Raw genomic sequence first — 20,481 nt, forward strand, 5'->3', positions numbered from 1 at the left:
ATCTTCATTGCAATCTCTTTTATCCCACCACATAAGATTATTCTTTTTCCATGTGATCAACAATAATTCTAGCTCTTCTTTGTTCCTTCTACACACATTATCACATCAGTATCATTTGTGTAAATACAAGTTAAATTGGCTAAGTTAAATAAACTAGATACAACCTAATACAAATTCTTGAAATGTTGGTATAGTAGTGAATCAAATTCATAATGTATATTAATGAGTACTATATGTATAGCTATAGTTCTATAATAACGTTGATGATGTGGTATTAGAAAACGATTAACATTTAATGATAGAGTAAAGTGTATTTTTTTTGGCGATGTAAGTGAAAGAAAAGTTATTAATGATAGGTCCAATAATTACTCAATGTTTGATCGATATCTTCAGTACATTGACCTAATTCAATGCAAATTTACTCCAAACATGAAAAACCAACTTTCAATACAATTGATTTGATGAGTAATTTTTTACCGTTGGTGGTGTTCTTCGTAATTTAATTGAATCGTATATCACTTAGTGCGCTCCATCGTATTCGTTTACGGTTCCTTTTCGTAACTAAATTTATGGTTTCAGACAAGGCAAATACTTTTTCCCTTGGAGATTTCAGTATCTTTTCTACGCTCGTGGTGGGTTCTGTTAATAAGTATTACACATAATTCAGTCGGCGGTCATTTGCGATTCTGTTCAACGAAAAATTTACGAACCCGGGAAAGATATTTGCGTTACAAGGCTTTTAAAACGATCTACTTCCCCTCTTGTATACACGCCCATTTTCTCCGCGTAGTACCTTCTCACTCTTTCGGTCTTTTGCGAGGCGTTCGTCGGTGTATACTGTATCCGATTACATCTCGACACGAACGAATAGATTTTTGATAGCGTTGGACGACAAACCCGGCAATGCAAATTTCGCAAGCGTGCGAAATCGATCGAAAACCGAGACAGTCCACCCCCGCAATTGCGGCGGCGTAAAAGTGGGGACGTAAAAAACTGCAGGTAATAAACGCGTTTATGGAAAAAAGCGAGGGTTGAGCCGTTAATCAAAGTTCGCGTCGCGTATTAATTAGTTTGAAAGTAGCCCGCCGCCGCGGCGCGGCCGTTTTCTTGTTCCTTTTCTGATATATCTCTTTAATTAAGTGTTTCTAATTTTCGCCGGTCCAATTAATTTTGCGACGGCGATTTTGAATCTTTCCTCTTCGCCGCCCCACGGCCACCCAACTACTAACTTTCAAGCCAGTTCATCGGCAAACTCGCTTACAGCGATAATGTAATTGAACCGATTAACTTTAATAGCGAATTGTGTATTAATTTCTTCCGCTCTTTTAAATCATTAGATAATTTTAAACATCACTTAACAGATGGTTAAAGATAAAAAAATTAAAAAATTGAATAAGTTTTGTAATAATAAAAGTTTTTGAAGCTATACGTCAACGGGAACAACTCAAGTCTTAAATGTCGGCCAATGCGGTCCTAACTGCTTGGGCCAAGTGTAATACCGATGCTGCTTGCGGGTAATTAGGACCAGCCCTTCTATGATGCATCGCTCCTCTTAAGGTTTGCCAGCGAAGATATTAAGGCAGTATTTCTTTCATAAGACCACCGAGGATTTCTTGTTTAATTTTTCTCCTGTCTTGTTAAAGTAATTTAGTTAAAGCATAAAAATCTTATGTTTCATACCTCACATTAAAGTTCCATCTTAGATATTATCGTTTCATTAACACCCTACATTACCTCAAAAAGCTTTTACTTTTATTTTCAAGTACCGTTTTTATTTGTTTATCAAAATGATTCATCTTACGACGTTATAAACGCTCTCTTATCAAAAGCTATTAATATTATAGTTTAATATAATCACAATAGATTCAATAAAAGCTCGATATGACGCTATTATGTTTACGAGTGCGATAGGAAATGATCGATTATAATCTCTAAATACAGTAAATCCTCGATATAACGGATCTCGTTAGAACAATCTTCGGATATAACGAACATAATATTTTTAAATCATAGTATTAATTATCTACTTAATACATTAATGTATTTAAATATAAATGTTAGCGCAAGTAGATAGAATCCAGTTCCGGTTATTCCCCAAGTTGCTCTATTCCATATTTATAGATAAAGTTGGGGTATTCGCCGAGTTGTCTATACGATGTATAAATCAAGGATGGTAGTTCTAGTTTTACTTGTTATTTAGTGCTAGATTGTTGTATATCTTTATTGAACTAAAAGTGGAACTAACACCAGACCTAGGATTAGAAACATTCGGTATGTCTCTTAAGACGGCTAAACCCGAATGCTTCTAGTTTTAGGTCTGGTGTTAGGTAACAATTATTATATATTATGATAATAATTGTAAGAAATAACACTAGACCTAGAACTAGAGACATTAGGGTTTAGCTGTCTTAAGTGACGCTCGGCTAAACTTATTCAGTGTTAGATTGTTGTATATTTTTCATTGAACTAAAACTAGAACTAGCACTAGACCTAGAAAGTTTCGGGTTTAGCTGTACGTCTCTTAAGACAGCTGAACCCGTATGCTTCTAGTTCTAGCTTTAGTGTTAGTTAACAATTAATATTATAACTAACACTAGACCTAGAACTAGAAATATTCGGTTTTAGCCGAGCGTCTCTTAAGACGGCCAAACCCGAATGTTTCTAGATCTAAGGTCTAGTGTTATTTCTAGTTTTACTTGGTAATCATTGCTAGATTGTTATAGATTTTTATTGAACTAAAAGTAGGACTACGACTAGACCTACAATTAGAAACACTTGGGTTTAGCCATACGTCTGTTTAGACGGGTAAACCCGAATGTTTCTAGTCTAGGTGTAGTCTTAGTTCTAATGCTAGTGTTAGTTCTAGTTTTACTTGTTATTCAGCGTTAGACTTTTGTATATTCTTCATTGAACCAAAACTAGAAGTAACACTACATCATCAAAGTTTCTTTCTTCTTTAATGTTAGATCTAGTGTTAGTTGTTATTTAAATTATTTATAAAACAGTTTAAAGTGCAAATAAAACATTTTCATATAACGGACACTCTAAGGACGACCCAAAACGACATATTATCCGCAAAAGTCTTCATACTGCCAGTAGAAGACTAGATATTATTAATGGAATAGTAGATACTGTTAACAGAAGATTATATATTGGTTATAGAGGACTATCTACTGCTTCTAGAAGGCTAGATAGTGACTATAGAAGAATAGATATTGCCTTTGGCGGAGGATTAGGCGGTTTACAGAAAATTCCTACTACTTCTAGAAGATTAGATACTACATATAAGAGATTACTGCCGGTCCTTACAGTCTGATTTAGATAACGTATTTAATTGGTGTCGGCACAACAAGCTCCATTTTAATGTGTCTAAATTGAGTAAGAGGCTGATAGAATTTGTATATAAAATAAATAATGTGAATTTGAGGTGTGTTGTTAAAAAGAGAGACTTGGGTGTGCTGTTTTCGCCTGCTTTATACTTTGCTGAACATATTAAAGCCACAGCAACCACAGCTTTGCGTCTCTTAGGATTTGTCAGTAGAAATGGGTACAGTTTCTCAAACTTACAGACGCTGCAATTACTGTTCAATTCTTTAGTGCGATCTAAGCTGGAATATGCGGTAATAGTATGGGATCCCGTGTCAATTCTTCATTCTAATTTAATAGAAACTATTTAAAATAAATTTATTAGGTATCTTTACTATAAAAATTCCATGTTTTCATTGGTTTTAGATCGTACAAATTTGCACGCAAATTATTTAAGATCACCAGGTTGTCTCTCAGAAGAAAAATTATATCGCTCTGTTTTCTACAAAAAATATTGAATAATAGTATAAATGCTCCATTAATATTAGAAAATATTAGTTTCTATGCGCCTGCATATTGTGGTAGGCTAAAGAAATTTTTCTATATTCCTCGTTTTTCAACTGAACTGAGACGAAATTCTCCTCTTATTAGAATCCCTTGACTGTACACTGTCGCCTTCTTCCTTCATACCTCTGTTTGGCATTGATATTAGATCGTTTAAACAACATTTGACACTTTTTTTGAATTTTGTAATTTGTGATGTAATTCTGTTAATTTGTTTTTTTTTAGTTTTGGTTCAACATATCCTCCGCGCGTTCTGTGATGCGTTAATTAACATTTATGCTTGATCTTGGTTGTTTCGTTTGTTTTTATTGGTTATATTATGTACTAATAGACTTAAGTTCTGAAATTTGTAATTAGGGGCAACCCTGTAATTTCGGAAGTAAAATAAAATAAAGATAAAATTAGATTATAGTTGCTCAAGACTATCTCCTGTTTACAGAAAACTAGATACTGCTGGCAGTAGAGTAGATACTTAAGACAGAAAACTAGATAGTATTGGCAGAACCCATTATTTTTATTTGCAAAGGGCTACTTATTGTTTAAAGAAGACTATTTCTTATTTGCAAAAGATTATATTTTGCTGGCAGAACATTAGATATTGTTTTTCAGAGAGAAACGGTTGATACAACTTTAGATATTGCTAATGGAAGACTAAATACTCCTTCCAGAAAGTTAGATACTGTTACTAATACAGGACTACATACTGCTAATGGAAGACTGCTAAAAGAAGATCAGGCATTGTGTGCTCAAGACTATTTGCTTTTGGACTAGATATTGCTTTCAGCAGACAAGTTTCTTTCTTCTTTAGTATTAGATCTAGTGTTAGTGTTAGCTCTAGTTTTAGTTGTTATTAAAATTATTTATACAAACAGGTTAAAGTGGAAATTAAAATTTTTTCCCCATATTAATCCTTTATATCAAGATTTTGCTTATTAATAATAATTTCAAACTCCTCTATTGGTGTGAAATGAGGTGATATTTTATATTCCTTAACTCCTTTTTAATGCCACATTTTTTGACATTTAAGACATTGCCGACGATAAGGTCTAAGTCTTTTTCTCCGGTAATGTCAGTGAGCGTGTCGAACTTTTGACCTATATTACGTAGTTATGTATAAAACGATTTTTAGATATCTGAAACATATATGTACAAGGGAATTGTTATTGATACTTGAAATTGTCACGTTTGTATCAGAAAAGAATCGATATCGTATATTTGCCACACTCGACATTCATTACCGACGACACGTGGCCAAACAAATGGAACCGCTACATTCACCAAAAGCGGCATTGGGAAGATTGCGGATGAAGTATTTGTGTGCGAAACGGTCGCTCGTTTTCGAAATGCCGATCGAACGCTATAATCCGGATTATGGTAAACGATAAGCAAACATCGGTCGGATAATTTTCATATATAATGCGAGCAGAGGCTCTATTTATTTAGCACGGCTATCGGCGACCGAAAATTGCCCGTTTCGATTTATGCACATGCCTCTACACTACAATGTGAAGCGCGCGTCAGCTTTTTTCCTTGTTTATTCAATTTATTTTTTCCGAATGTAAAACGATTCGCGAGCTGCTTGTTTGCGCGGAATCGGACGTGAAAAATTCTCGTCTGCCCGTGTAATTATACGACAATTAAATGGAAAATTAGAGTGGAATCTCGCGATAGCCCAAAATGTGCGGTCGAATTTCCACAAGCCCGATTTGTTTAAAATAACGTGAAACCTCACATCCGGAAAACACAACGCTCCATATTCACATCACCGTCTATTTTCCCCCATATTATTCGCGTCGTCATGTATTAAAAATCACCTAGCCCCGTCATGTATGACTGGCGCAAAAATTGCACGCGTTCAATTTCAAAATAACAATACACGTACATTATTCGTTCCAATTACAATTTAAAATTAATTAAAATTGCATTGAATAACTATTAATTGCTTTAGGTATCGTTTCAAAATATGATTATTTTCATAATTACCAGATAATTTTGTTATAATTGTATTATTCTCGTAAACAAATAAATATTTAAATCAAATTGATACTTTAAACAACATATAAATAATATTAATTAATTAATAATAAGTACTTACATCAACCGTTACACCTGGAAGTTTAAATATCTGCACTGGTGGACTATCTCTTGGTACGTATCTATAAAATTCGTTGCCATCCTTGTACCATTTGACAGAATACAAAGTTTCGCCGTCGAGGTCGAAGTGGCATTCCAACCTTGCGCTTTGGTCGCGAACGGCGTGGCTTGGAATCCTCAACTCCACCAGGTGCAGGCACGAACCACCTGGAAGGATTAATGGTACGGTTAATACGAATAGGAGTCGCGCCGTAATTAATCCTTAAATATCAAGTATTGCGACCGCGTCGTGTTCATAAATCAGGTCGGGTAGGCCGTGTTTCGCGCTAATTATCCCGAATTTATGGACGATCATTACGAGGATCTGCTGCTGCTGGTTTACCTAGCAAACCGGCTAAATATCTCGACAAATATTTACTTTGGGGGATGTAACCCGCTATAAGTTTTGCGTTACTCCGTCGTCGTTTCATCGTCGCTTGCAACGATGTTGAACGAAAAACACGGAAAACATGAAAACAAAAATTAATTAAAATTAAGTTGTGTTAATGTTATTGCGTTATACGACTCAGCTGCAAATTAGCGAGCATTCGTTTTCATAATTAGATAGAATTTTCATCATTTAAAAACTTGAGGATTTTATAAAGTTATTTTAAATAGTTGAAACGAAATCGCTTATGGATTACGTTTTTGTGATTATAAACAATTTTAATTAAAATTAATCCCATCAACCGTTTTTAAATCTTTAGATAAAATTCATTTTGTTGTTTGTGATGATAGGGTTCGTAATAATCATAGCTCAGTCAAATCGGATCGGGATTAATTTTTTTTTTGCTTTATTACAAACAATTTTCATCCAAAACGTATTATCATAGCATTTTTAGTTTTCGTATTAAAGTAAAAATTTTCGTATTAAATCAGCAGACGTATGTTTAATGTTTTGGGGATTTGATGACGTAGCTAAAAAAAATATTTATTCCGATTACGTTTTTGTAAATCTAGTAATTTTATTTTTTTGGCTACTAAAACATGTCATAACCCTTGAGAAAGTAAAAGCGTTGTGATTGCTGGTCGAAGGTATTGACATTACCAAAGCTTTATTACCATGAATAGTTTTGTACGCATAAACGTCGAGAGTGACACACTCACCCAAATCAAGACATTCATTTTGCCATTATGGTGCAGTTATTAAAGTATTTAAGCAGCTTAAGCAAGCCGAGGTTGCAAAATATCCGAAAACAATTATCAGAAGTCTATTTACCCTGATTGTATTAAAAGACTAACACTCAGAGAGGAGATTTTTAATCCCATTGGCAAAAATAAGATAAAACTATTCCAGGATAGAATCAATCGAGAAAAAAAGGCAATTTATGTAATTTATCAATATTTCGCTTTTATTTTAAAGCTTTTTCAGGGTAATCCTTAAACTAAATACAACGAAAATGAGTAATAAATTGTAAAATTAACACAAAGAATCTTACAATTGCAAGGAATTCACTTTCAATCGTGAACTGGATATGATTGTTGAAGTTATTGAAAACACTGAGAATCGTATCCTCCGAATCAACTAGAATGGATAAATTGATGTCATCTACGTACTTCTTAATGAATGGGACTTGGGAATTCTCTAAGAAAAAGATCCTTGCTGACATCAAATTCATCAGATAAATATGACCATTGTTCCTTAATAATAACCACCAAATCAACAGGAATATTAGTAAAAAAAACTAACCACATTCCAAGACGCAACTACAAAACTACCAGGTAAAGTCTTTCCTCTCATTTCACCAACGAAATAAATGGTGTTTCTTACCTTGAACTCAATTTTGTCATCGAAGGCAACAGATAACAACTTAGCTGACAACTAAGCTAGCCCATACGTAGCTGAACCGACAGCTGAAATAATAGGGCGAAAGAAGAGTTCTTCTTTGTGTACTTTAAGCAAGAAATAAGCTCTTGAGATAACCGAGTTATAAATAGTTAATTTTTTGAACTGTAAATAATCAATAAAATCATTATTGAATGTCATGTCTTTATTGTTAGGTAAATTTTTATATTTATTGTGATGAGTTGAGGAAGACAACATCGCCTCTGACAACCTTAGGACAAACGTAGCTTATTTTGAGCGAAATTCGTAATTCCACAAAACTCAGATCACTTTTTGATCTGAGTTTGTGTGTTTCTTTGAGTTTTATCCAGCTAGATCATTTATCTAGCTGGAGAAATGTAAAATATCAATGTCAAAATGTAAGATTTTCAGGTATAGGAAATTTTTCTTTCAAAACTCAGGTAATTTTTGATTTTGAACTGCTTTTAGGAACATCGTTCTGCAAAACTTTCGTTCCACGACTTCTTCGTCGTGCTGAAGAGAACCAGATAGTTCGAAAACTGCAGCAAACTATTTTGTCTTCGACGCAAACTATTTCGGATTTGTCAAACTTGTTTATTTCGACAAAAGCAAAACCTTTTCCAAATTTGTGTAAATTTTACACTTTGGAACAATTTGGCAAGCAAAAGACTCTGTTCTCAGAAAGAGAGCTTTCAAAAAGCTTCGTTCGACAAACATAACAGATTATTTTTGTTTCGCTTGTTTCACTTTGTTTTGATTTGTTTCTTCTGCTAAGAACAAACGTGGTTGCTAAAAACTTTGAAATTTAGTCTCTTGAGAAAACTTTGAGAAACAACTACAATGTTTTCATATATTTCTACAACATTTACATCTCGGTACACATTTTGTAGGAGTTCATAGAGGTTGGTTGATAATGTCCCATGTTCTGTTGAATGGATTCATCACCTTCATTTGATGTTGATTTTTGTGATAGGGTCTGGGGCTATTTTTTGCTATTCTCATTATTTTTTAGAAACTTTTAATGACGCTTTTAAAATATATATTTTTCCATCAATACATGGTGAACATTTTAATTAAACCGTTTTTTTTATACCATGAAAAGGTATGACTTCCATTGTATTCTTCGCAAATGCGAAAAAAAAAATAAATAAAAAACGGCTATTCATTAGCAGTTGATTTTCATTACGTTGTAACAATAAGCTTTACTCTTATTTGAATTTATATTGTTCGACGAGCATTTTTTCGCTTCTTTGTCAAAAGCTGACGCCCGCGAAATTTATTCTATTCCGTTAGTGGGACCGACGCCAAACGCGTAGCCTATATCAATGTGTAAATTGGAATCCACCTCTCGGTCCGAAGATAAAAGGCACCGCCATCCAGGTACTACCAGCGCCCTGGCCGCGGTAACGGCCGACAAAATAAGCATTTTAAAAATGAGCGCGCCCTCGCACATCCTTTGAACTCGGCCCTGATGGGTATAGCGAATGCAGGTAACGAGTAATAACGCGCTTTGTAAGCAAAAGAAGCTTTCTTCCAGCATGGCTCTCCCGGAAAGGGAAGAGAGAAAAAAGAGCGTCGAGGGTGAGCGAGGGGCGCGTGCCACTTTCGCGCGGCCCGGACACCACGGTAAGAGGATTTGTTTTTGAGTGAACATTCGGTTTTTTCTGTATTTTCCATTAGCTCTCCGCGAAATGTTCGTTACACGACGCATAAATATTTTCTACCAGCGGCTCGTTTATTAAGGGATTCTAATTTAGACGAAGAGTAGGTAGTTTTACCATCCGGACAGGAGTCGTGTGTGTGACGCAAAAATATCACCAACGATAATTCATGGTATCTGATGAAACTGACACCGAATTAATACCGTGTTTACAGCAACGCCGATCCGGATCCGGGCGCGACCTGATAAATGGAACGCCCCATTCACGTGGGGCCGCTACCCGAATATTGGCCGTCGATTTAATTATGTACATTATTATTTACGGACGTGGCTGTGCGGCTGACAGTCGCGCGCAAGATTTAATTTACACCAACAATCCGCCACCGGCGGTGTTCCCAGCATGACACGCGTCCAGGGCGTCGCGACGTCCCTCCATTCATGTCGACAGTTTTCAATTTTCGATCAAAGCCTTACTCGGAATCTAGATCAATCTTTAACACCTAAAATAATCCAACATGATTTAACATTTACTTTTTATACAATTTTATTTTTGATATCTTTACGAAAAAAGAAAGAAAAAAATATAAATGATAAAAAGGAAAACCCATAAAGAAAGCCATTAAAAACATGCAAAGGACTAAAGGTAAGGTAATTGTACACGTAGCTGCCGTCCTTTCTCTCTTATTTTTCCCTGTTACTCGAGATTAGGCGAAATACGAGTCTGGTGGTGCAAAAGGACCTGGGGTAGGGCTTCCCGACTTTATGAAACCTCCGTGTGCCACCTCGGTAATTTGTAAATTACGTTTGAAATATGAACTCTCAGGTGCCGCGGGGATTCGAAAGGGGAGGTATTATACTTGAAAATAAGGTGCAAAAATTATGGCCAAAAAGATTTATAATTAAATAAACCGTGAAATAAACTTTTACAAGAAATACGTGGAAAATACCTACAAATGGAACCATAAAAAGCCAAATACATAACCTAAGCCTATTGTTCAATTTTAATTTTTTTTTTAATTGGAAGTCTTGGCCTTGTTTTGTTTTAATTGATTAGTGTTGCCCTGAAGAAGGAATAAAATTGTTCCGAAAGCGTATGGTCAATTCCCAAGATTGTCCACATTTACTATATTGTAACGACCAAGATTCTTTTCCACGTATTTCCTAATGGGTTTTTTGGATAACGACGTCTTATGGACATCAAGCTGTTTAGTTATTAAAGACAAAGATAAACCTTAACACCAGATTAGCCAAACTACATAATAAAAAACACTTCTTACTCAAGTATCGACCACATGGATTAATACCGACACACGTCAAGAACGGCATGAAAAGCGTTAATGTTTGGAGACAGAGCTACAATCACTGGAAGGATTCGTGAATTTAATGATGGGTTGGCGGTAAAAGTACTTAATTTTGAAATCGATATTACCTTTTATCATTTAAAAAAGATTAAGGCTAGTATTAAGCAAATAGAACGTAAGCTTGTAGATAGTTTACCGTTAGACCTGTTAAACGATTTCGAAGAAAAATTAAACTTCTCATACACGAAGATTTTTAACAATACAAATACAATGTATGTAAAAATGACGACAGGTGGTTTATTAATAGAAGTAATGTTGAGGTTCCCGAAATTGTAAAGAATTTTTTGTCCTTGGTTTCAAAATTTGGTTTGGTACCTGATGCGACTTCGATTTCGGTTTCTCAAATTGCTTGCAGAGGTTGAATCAGTTATTAAGCTGGCCCCTAAATGCGAACAAAATGTAAAGAGGGCAATAATTTTTTACAAGGAAAATCACAGCTACCACGCTCTCAGTCTTTAATAAAAAAGGCATTTTTATTAACTAAAGCATTTCTGAGAAAGGATAGAGATGACCCTCTCCTCATCTTAAAGGTTGAAAAGGGTCAAGTTACCGTTTGTATGAATGAATCAGAGTACATACAAAAATCTATTAGTTTATTTGGCGATCAGTCCACATATACAATTTTAAGTAAGGCTCCAAGTTACTGCTAGAATTGATTTGTTATAATGGTATGGACTTTCAAAAATTCACAACCATAACTCTCTAAATTCTTAGCTGAAATTTTGAGTAAGCTCTTCAGTGAAAGAACCACTTATAACATCAAGGACACGTTTACTTTTGTTGATAAAATAAAGGATTTTAAGTTACCACAATGTATGATTTCACTTGACGTGGTTTAATTATTCACCAACATTCCCTTAGAGTTGGTAAAAAAACTTATCACTACTAAGTGGGACCTTTTGGAAATGACAACATCTATTGACAAAGAGCTGTTCGTCGAACTAATAGTGTTTTTGTTTGAATCATCTCATTTTATTTTTGATAAAAAGAATTACAGCCAGAAATTTGGTACTTCAATGGAGTGTCCTCTCAGCCCCATTTTAGCTACTATGGTTATGGATCATCTTTTGGATGAGTGCGTTCCTTTACTCAACTTTACTTTTCTATTCATCTTTAAGTATGTGGATAATATTATCTGTGCAGTTCCCTCAGATCACATTGACAATGTTCTTGACGTATTTAATGGTTTTGATCTACATTTACAGTTTACTGTTGAGACCGAGGTTAACTCATATGTACCTTTTCTGAACACTAAGGTTCACTAATCTTAGATTGGTACAAATCCACATACTCGGGTTAATTCATACATTTTTATTCCAATCATCCTATCAATCAAAAGATTAATACTTGTCGCCATGCGGGATAGAATTAAATTAATTTCCAACCCTGTCTTTTGGGAAAGTAATAAAAAAAAATGTTTAACATTTTTTAGAAACCCTGAGGTTTTCTAACACCAATTTTTTACCTCTTTCCTGTTTATTCCCAAGAACTAAAGAACCTGTACCGTTGTTATCCAAGTCAAATGTCATCTATAAGATCCCATGTAGCAATTGCGATGGTTCATATATAGGAACTACTTCTCAATACTTATCTAACCGTATCAACCAGCATAAGAGAGATTGTCACGCACACCAAGAAAGAAAGAGTGCTTTAGTTGCGCATCACGTTAAGGATCACTGTTTAGCATCACTTTTATTTTGACAATATCTCTATCCTTGAAAAGAAGTTAAATTACAATGGCCCACTTTTACCACCTCTTGATAAATTTATCCGATAGATAAATCCAGCTCTTAGCCAATGAGAGTGCTTAAAACCGCCGTAACCATGGCAACCATCCTCTAGATAGTTTATCAGGAGGATAGTAAAAGTGTGCCAATAAGCGACTCTTTCTAGAAATGGTATATATTAATAGAGAAGTTGGATCGGTGAATTTTAGAACTGATACTGAAAATTTAAGTTCTGTATATGGCCTTCCTAGTTACTAATAATTGGTCTTCCAGTAACAACTCCAAAGATAACTCTAATTGTTGTTTTTTTAAATCGTTTTAACTTATTTGGCTTTTTTGATATTTTTACAGTTTTAGATATAATTCATTTTATTGTTTTTTGTTATAAAATTTTTGGAATTGTAATGTTTCATATTTTCGACGCCACCTTTAGTTATTTTTCTGAAATAAAGATCGTTTTTCCCCTTCCTTGTTCCTTTGGTTCTTGCATGTAAATCTGGTTTTTTCAACTTTTAACGTGACTCGTGCCGAATTTTATAATTTAGACGTTTATAATTTTAAATTGTAATTTAACGTTATTTTGTGCTTAATTTTTAACTTTGATAATATATTTGTTTACTATCATATTTTTGAGTATTGAAGTGTTAAACTGAGTATCCAGGCTTACGTTATGTATTTGGCCATTTGTAAGCATTGTTCAATTTTAATTATTTCTTTTTTAATTGTAAGTTTTGGCCTTGTTTTGTTTTAATTGATTAGTTTTGCCCTGAAGAAGGAATAAAATTGTTCCAAAAGCTCCGTTAAAAGAAAAAGGACAACTCTTATTTTAATTCCCTTGTATGGTCGATTCCCAAGATAATCCACATTTATTTTACAAGTTAGATTTTGGGATAGATATAACCCGTTGAATATTCATGGTTCATGTATGCCAAATTTGTATCTATCACAAAATATATCCCGTTATCTTATATATTTCATTAGAATTTCGGTCTCAGATGTTATTGTTGATGCAAAGATAACCGCAAAAGCTCAAGTTGGGATTGCGTCGTTATTCGACGCAAAATCTCCGCGTCTGAGCTCGCAGAGCGTGGTTAGTTAATAACGGCTCGTTGGAAAAAGCGTTCTTCGAGGGTCGGAAAGAGGCACCGCAGGAAAATGAAAAAGCACCGCGCCGACCGACGCGACGCAACGATTTGGTTTGCATACTAATGAGACAGAAATTATAAATGCAAGAAAATTCGCGCAGAAGAACACCCTGTGCCCGTTGGGAAGAATTTCGCTGTTTGCAAGGAAATTGAAGTAAACCGCAGAGCCGAGGCGATGGCACGCCACGCAGAAAACAGTTAATTTCTTTTATTTAGATTGTTTCAATTATACACAAAAATTTGGAAACAAAGAAAACTCTCCATTTAGAATCGACGTCCTAACACCGCAATTACAGAGAATATTTAATATAACCACCACACCCGTCACGTTCATTCCTCAGAGACCTTGTTGCATTTACATGATTACTCTATCGATTAGATAAGTTCCTCCAGCTATGTTATTAGCGTGCAGAACAAATACTATTCCGGGTTATTTAATTTCATATCACAGATCTTTCTGTAAGGAACCGCGATGAGCCGGTAAAAACGTAAATCAACCGGCGTCTCTTGACGTTTCGCGTCACGACCGCTGATTTACGTTCCGAGTTAACACCCATCGTGTCAGTTTACGGCCGTCCCAATGCCGCCGACGCCTGACGACGATGTCGCTCTGCGACGTTTTGAAACGAATCAATTTTCAAACTACGCGAAACTGCGTCAGCGCGACTCTAATCGCGTTCAATGGAGCGTAAGAATAGCCATGCTGTTGCATAAACCGGTACATTGTAAATATATAATGATCGTTCGGACCATTAAATTAACTTTATCAATGGTCCGTCGATTATTTGTGCGATAAACGGTAGAGTTACCATGATTTAATATTATGATAATATTTGGCGGAGGTGCCGGATTTAATATACATCTATCATAACACAATAAATTTTCTCCAAATTTTCACTCATCAACAATCATAACATTAATAGGTGATTAGTCTTTGATGAAGCCATTTCGATTGAGACTACGATTAAGGGCTATCAATTAAAGCGATATAGTTTCATTGCGAATCGCAATATACGTTAAATATTTACAACCGGATATTGCACGTTAATATTGTTCGGTAGATTGCGCGTTCCAACAAAGAGTTATGGGTTGTAGTCTATAGTTTGCACGTTTTTTTCGTATTGGAGAGAATTCCGAGCGAACGGTGTAAGCCCCTAAATTAACATATGCTTGAACGAGGGTGAAATTTGATTTTATTGGATGGTGGTGGTGTTTATTCCGCCCATTAATGTAAGAATGATTCATAAAAATTTCGTTAAAAAGATTCGCTGAAAACTTTCATAAAAAAATTACGTTGAAAACTTTTTACTACAAATGATTTAGGTAAATGTAATTGAAGTGTTGAGTGCACGTGAACTAAATGGTAAGCATGCATTTAAACCAATTAAACCAAATTATTGATATATGATTAACAAGCTTACGAAAAGTTTAAATTACGGTTTGTTTCCTTTGCGTGCTTTTTAACAGTTTTGCGAAAATGTTAAAAACTCGCAAAGTTTTTAATGGCACCAGTTATTTTTATCACAAAAAAAGTTATAGTTTTATTAGTCTTTTTGTGCGATAAAAGAAAACGGGGTTAAAACAGAAAGGGGTGACATCGGCTAATTTTCGCGGTGGAGCTTTATTGTATTCGCCGCGCGACAAATTGTGTAAATCATGTAGATCCGCTATTTAATTAGGCGCGTCCCGGGGTTAGGGGCGAGCACAACCCGTGGGCAAGCACCGGGTGGGCAAAACGCGAGTAAAAAGGTTGCTTCATCCAAGCCGGAAGAAATCCCTCGCTTGCCGGAGCTTGTATGTTAATTAAGCCTTCTCTCCCTGGCCTCGTTATACCGTTTTTCTTTTTACTGTCGGCGGTCTCTGTTATGGCGCCGGTTTGTTTTCGGTCGAGATTTTTCTCACTGATTAAACGGACTTAAGATAATGCAGCGGTTGTAAAATTAAATTAACGCCATGAGAAGCACTCTTAATCTATCTAACTTATTCTCATCAATTTCAATTATAGTAAAATCTCGATATAATGGACAATCGGAAAAAAAATATACAAATCTAGCACTGAATAACAACTAACACGAGAGCTAACACTAACACTAGACCTAGAACTAAAAACATTCGGGTTTAGCCGTCTTAAAAGAAGTACGGCTAAACTCAAATGATTCTAGTTCTACGTTTAAGCAAGTGTCCAAGGCGATGACATCGAATATATAGTCTCTCATCGAATTATCTAGCTGTAGGGGAGTGTAAGGCAAAATGGCATACAAGGCAAAACCAAGGTTTATATATAAAAGGTTGTCTAGGTTCGTACGCAACCATACTGCGCATTACGTCATATGTGGAAAATAATACCACCAAACACTTCGAGTTAAACAAATGCATGGAGCACCATATGGCCATGAGGCCGAGATCGCTTACGTCACGAAACACTCCTGCTCTTGCCCCTCGCCCACAAACTAAAATCAAAGTATTGCAGCATAGGAACTTAGACAACCTTTAATATATAAACCTTGAGGCAAAACGACATAACGACTGTTTAACCGCGTTTGTTAGAGGAAGATGTTTTCTGTGTGTGGTAACACTGCGACTATATTGTTCTCCGTGCGATGTACCACGTTAGACACGTTGAAAGTGACCTCCATTATTATTACAGCAGATTGTTAAAAATATACGTTTCAAGATCAAAATAAGTTGAAAATTTACATCATAATTTTGTTTCTAATTGTGCCAGCAACTTATTCTATTTTGTCTGCTACACCCGTTATTGTTTGCCTTTCTATTGCCGTTAAATATAGTCGTCTACGTAGTCATTCTAACCTATAAATCGACTTAATCGTAACTACATCGTACATGGGCAAAATGACACATTTTGCCTTACGTCAATTTTGTAACTGTCTTTTCGCTTCAGATGGTTTCTAATTATAAGAAAAAATTAAATCGACAATCCTGGTCGAGTGAAGACATGCAGAAGACTATACAGCGTGTCCCGTATCTTCCGCATCAGAGCATTATACGGTTGTAGAATACATTATTCTGAAGCGATCTTTCTAATAAAATTTTTTCGAAATGTTTATAATAACCGCACGGGAACTGTTTAACGACGACCAATAACGGACGACTTTGATTCATCGAAAAAGTTTATTTCTCTTTCCATGACGAATCTATTGGTGAGTACACGTGGGAAACTAGTTATCATCGGCGTAGCGAACCGGCCGAGGGTGGCACCGATTACCTGAGTCTGATTTGCGATCTGCTGATTGGACGAAAAAAGTTCCTTTAAACAGTTCCCGTGCGGTTATTATAAACATTCCGAAAAAATTTTATTAGAAAGATCGCTTCAGAATAATGTATCGTACAACCGTATAATGCTCTGATGCGGATGATACGGGACACGCTGTAGAAGCAGTGAATAATAAAACAATTTATGCTCGTAGTGTAACAAAATGTCTTGGTCGCTGCAAGAAATCACTCAGTAATGAACTGGAGCAAAGATTAATCGCACATGTATTAAATTTAGAATCACGACTGTAGGGCCTACCTCTAACGTAAGGGAATTAGCATACAAACTTGCCGAGCGCAGTGGATGTGAGCACCAATTAATAATAAAAAAACTACAAAGCGGGCTAGTAGGCAATGGGTTCACAGCTTTATTTCTCGACATCCGAACATTTCCTTAAGAGTCCCTGAAGCTACTTCAGTTGCAAGAGCGCAAGCCTTCAATAGACCTCTGGTTCAGCGATATTTCACAAAGTTAGAAGAAATAATTCAAGCTCATAACATACAACCAACAATGATTTTTAACAAAGACGAGACTAAACTCACAACTGTACAAAAAACTCAAAGAGTAATCGCCAAGAGAGGTAAAAAGCAAGTTGGAGCAATTACTAGTGCTGAAAGGAATATTCATACGACAGGTGTGGTGTGTATGAGCAGCGCTGGAACATTTGTTCCACCAGCATTGATTTTTCCGAGAAAAAAATTTCAATCATGATTTGTATGATGGATCAGCGTATATGACTGGAGATCTCTTCTTTAAATGGATTAAACATTTCGTGGAGTTTGTAAGACCGACGAATGAAAATAAAGCGTTATTAATTTTAGACGGCCACGCAAGCCACAAACACCTGGAGTCCCTTGAATTTGCTAAGAAAAATCACGTCGTATTGTTTTGTCTCCCAGCCCATTGCACACACCGACTTCAGCCCTTAGATGTTGCATTTTTTGGGCCTTTAGCAACCTACTATGACCAAGAGGTTTGATATGGATGAAGGCACATCCAGGGAGAACTGTATCAATATACCAAATAGCTTCATTATTCACTAGAGTCTACAATAAAGCTGCCACCGTCGGAATAGCTCTTAGTGGATTTAAAGCCACCGGTATTTGTCCATTAAACCCCAATATATTCCGTGACTGATATCTACCCAGCGTTGCTACTGATATCCCTGAAGATGACAAAATAAACGAACAGCAGTTAACAAATGAAAAACAAATGTTCACTAACTCACTAAGTAGCGATGCTATTGTATCAATGACAATATTTCTGTATTGCTGAACGCATTATCTCTAGTTCCGGTAGCAAGTGTATAATCATTCTCATGCCGCAAGAAGAAAAATAAATATCAAAGTGTTCTTACCGAGTGTATGAACTGTAGTCCGTTTTTAAATCCGAAAGAGAAAGAAAGTAGAAACACTAATAAAACTAGAATTACGAGATGTTTTGTAGACTCTTCTGATGACGAATCAATAATGTCAAACGATAATGACGACAATGACTCTGATGTTGATTGTTTGTATTGCAACGAACTGTTCAGCCAATCTAGATACCAAAAGCAATGGATCCAATGCCAGCAGTGTCGTCAATGGGGCCATGCTAACTATACTATGTATTGCAATAAATAAAGCTATGTTAGAAAAAATGTATTAATAATATGAGTGTGCTCCTTACTCTCCCCTACGTGTGAGTTGTTAGTTGTCTCCCGACTCGAACTGCAGAAATTCAAGATGTGAGAAAAGCAAAATCGACAGATGACCAAGGAGCAGAAAAAGAATAAACATACAACACGGTAAATTAGCTATGACCTCCTTGGCAAAACCAATGAACTAATACAAACTAATTGATTAACGAACTATTCCGCGATTTGGACTTATTTTTATGATGTTTAACGTCTTTTTGTGAGTGCTCAACTGGTTCTCTGCCACTCCAGTCTGTAAAATGTTCTTATTTAGCATCAAAATTACTCGTACGTTTTGAAAACACCTAGTTGATGTGAATTATTGGATTTCATGATGTGGAGAGAAAGTTGCGGGTTATCTTCCTAGATATTTTTTTTGATAACTTCTGTCTATCATTAAAACACTTTCACTTCACTCATAGAAGCTGGAAAAGCCCTTCAAATATCTATTCATTCTCCTAAATATTCTCGTTATTGCGTTCGAGTAAGTTGACTGATAGACATTGATTACCAAAACTAATATGGAACTTGTCAATAACTCTGTGGTAACCACACTGTCTGAAATTGACAACGCTAACTGGACTGAATCCCGATTTTAGCTGGATGAATGTAAAACATCAATTTAATGTTTAACATCAATGTTAAAATGTAAGATTTTCAGGTATAGGAAATTTTTCTTAGGGCTTTAGTAAACGTAATTCCACAAAAAAAATTATTACTATAGCGAACAACAGTGTGTAAGAAGTTATTGTGAAAATAGGCTTACACTTCTTTAAATACCTTTTAAGAAGCAATTTTAAGCACTGAAAACTTCCGATTGAAGAAGGTAAGTTCACACCATAAGAATATACGACAATGTGATTTTGCTTCGTGGAAAGTGAAAAATTCTTTACATTTTATCGCGCAACTTTTTTTAATTAGATGTTATTGACTTAAAATTTTTAAAATTTCTTTATTTTGATATAATTAATAGCATATTCAAAGGAGGAGAGCCATAACGAACCATAAATGGAGATATAACGAAAATTCGTTAACTCTTTTTCATTATCTCTTGATTTTTCTTATAAAACTTGGTATCGGTGGGATCTTTTGGGATGCTGATTACGTATTTGGGGTCAGAATTAAAAATTTTTCTAAAATCAAGATGGCGTATACAATATAGAGAACTAAAGTTGCAAAAAAGGATAATTTATGTAAAGCTTGATATCTGGACGGGGATTTGAGGTCACTAAAATATAGCTATACTCACACAGCGTACATAAAATCCTTTTACATGGCTCTTTAGCTATCCAACATGCCCTTGTTTCACTAGGGCAGCTTTCAAAGGAGGCAAGGAATAAAGACATGACTCAGAGCCTAGCATACTAGAAAGTCCTCATATATAAAAACCTGTGAAGACTTAGTTCACAAGCTTTTGATCTCACCGGATCCTGTTATTACATGCCTTAGAACTTTCCAGAAAGTCCTGTTGAAGAAACTGGGTCCAGATGCAAAGGAGCTGCTCACGGATTTTGGGGAAGAGGATATGGTTGATGAGCAGCATAAGCAAGCGGAGAAGGATTCTCCGAACGAAGATGGTTCTGATTTTACATTTTTATTAGCATTAGCATTTATTTTATCTCTCTATTTTTTTACTAAAAAATATGTGAAACACCTCAAAGTTGTGTTCTGAGAAATAAAACACCTAGTTTTTCCGTCCTATATATTTTTTATTATTTTTTAAGCTATTCTAGTCTATATAATTTTGTCCAGATAGAATCGGGATTGAGACATATTTGAAATCAGTGAGATACATTGGGATGTGCCAACAATCATTGAAAATCTTTAAA

The 20,481-nt window shown here is 35.4% G+C and overlaps 1 protein-coding gene across 4 annotated transcripts in view; it reads right to left on the reverse strand.

Moving 5' to 3' along the window:
- Positions 1 to 20,481, reverse strand: part of LOC111429033 (cell adhesion molecule 3-like) — a 159,669-nt gene that overhangs the window by 15,996 nt on the left and 123,192 nt on the right. For all 4 annotated transcript variants that reach the window (XM_071200195.1, XM_071200197.1, XM_071200196.1 and 1 more), the window contains one exon: positions 5,966 to 6,171. In XM_071200195.1, the coding sequence (XP_071056296.1) occupies positions 5,966 to 6,171 (206 nt within the window). The remainder of the gene's footprint in view (positions 1 to 5,965; positions 6,172 to 20,481) is intronic.

The sequence above is a fragment of the Onthophagus taurus genome, chromosome 11 (assembly GCF_036711975.1).
Source record: "Onthophagus taurus isolate NC chromosome 11, IU_Otau_3.0, whole genome shotgun sequence".
Lineage (NCBI taxonomy): Eukaryota > Metazoa > Arthropoda > Insecta > Coleoptera > Scarabaeidae > Onthophagus > Onthophagus taurus.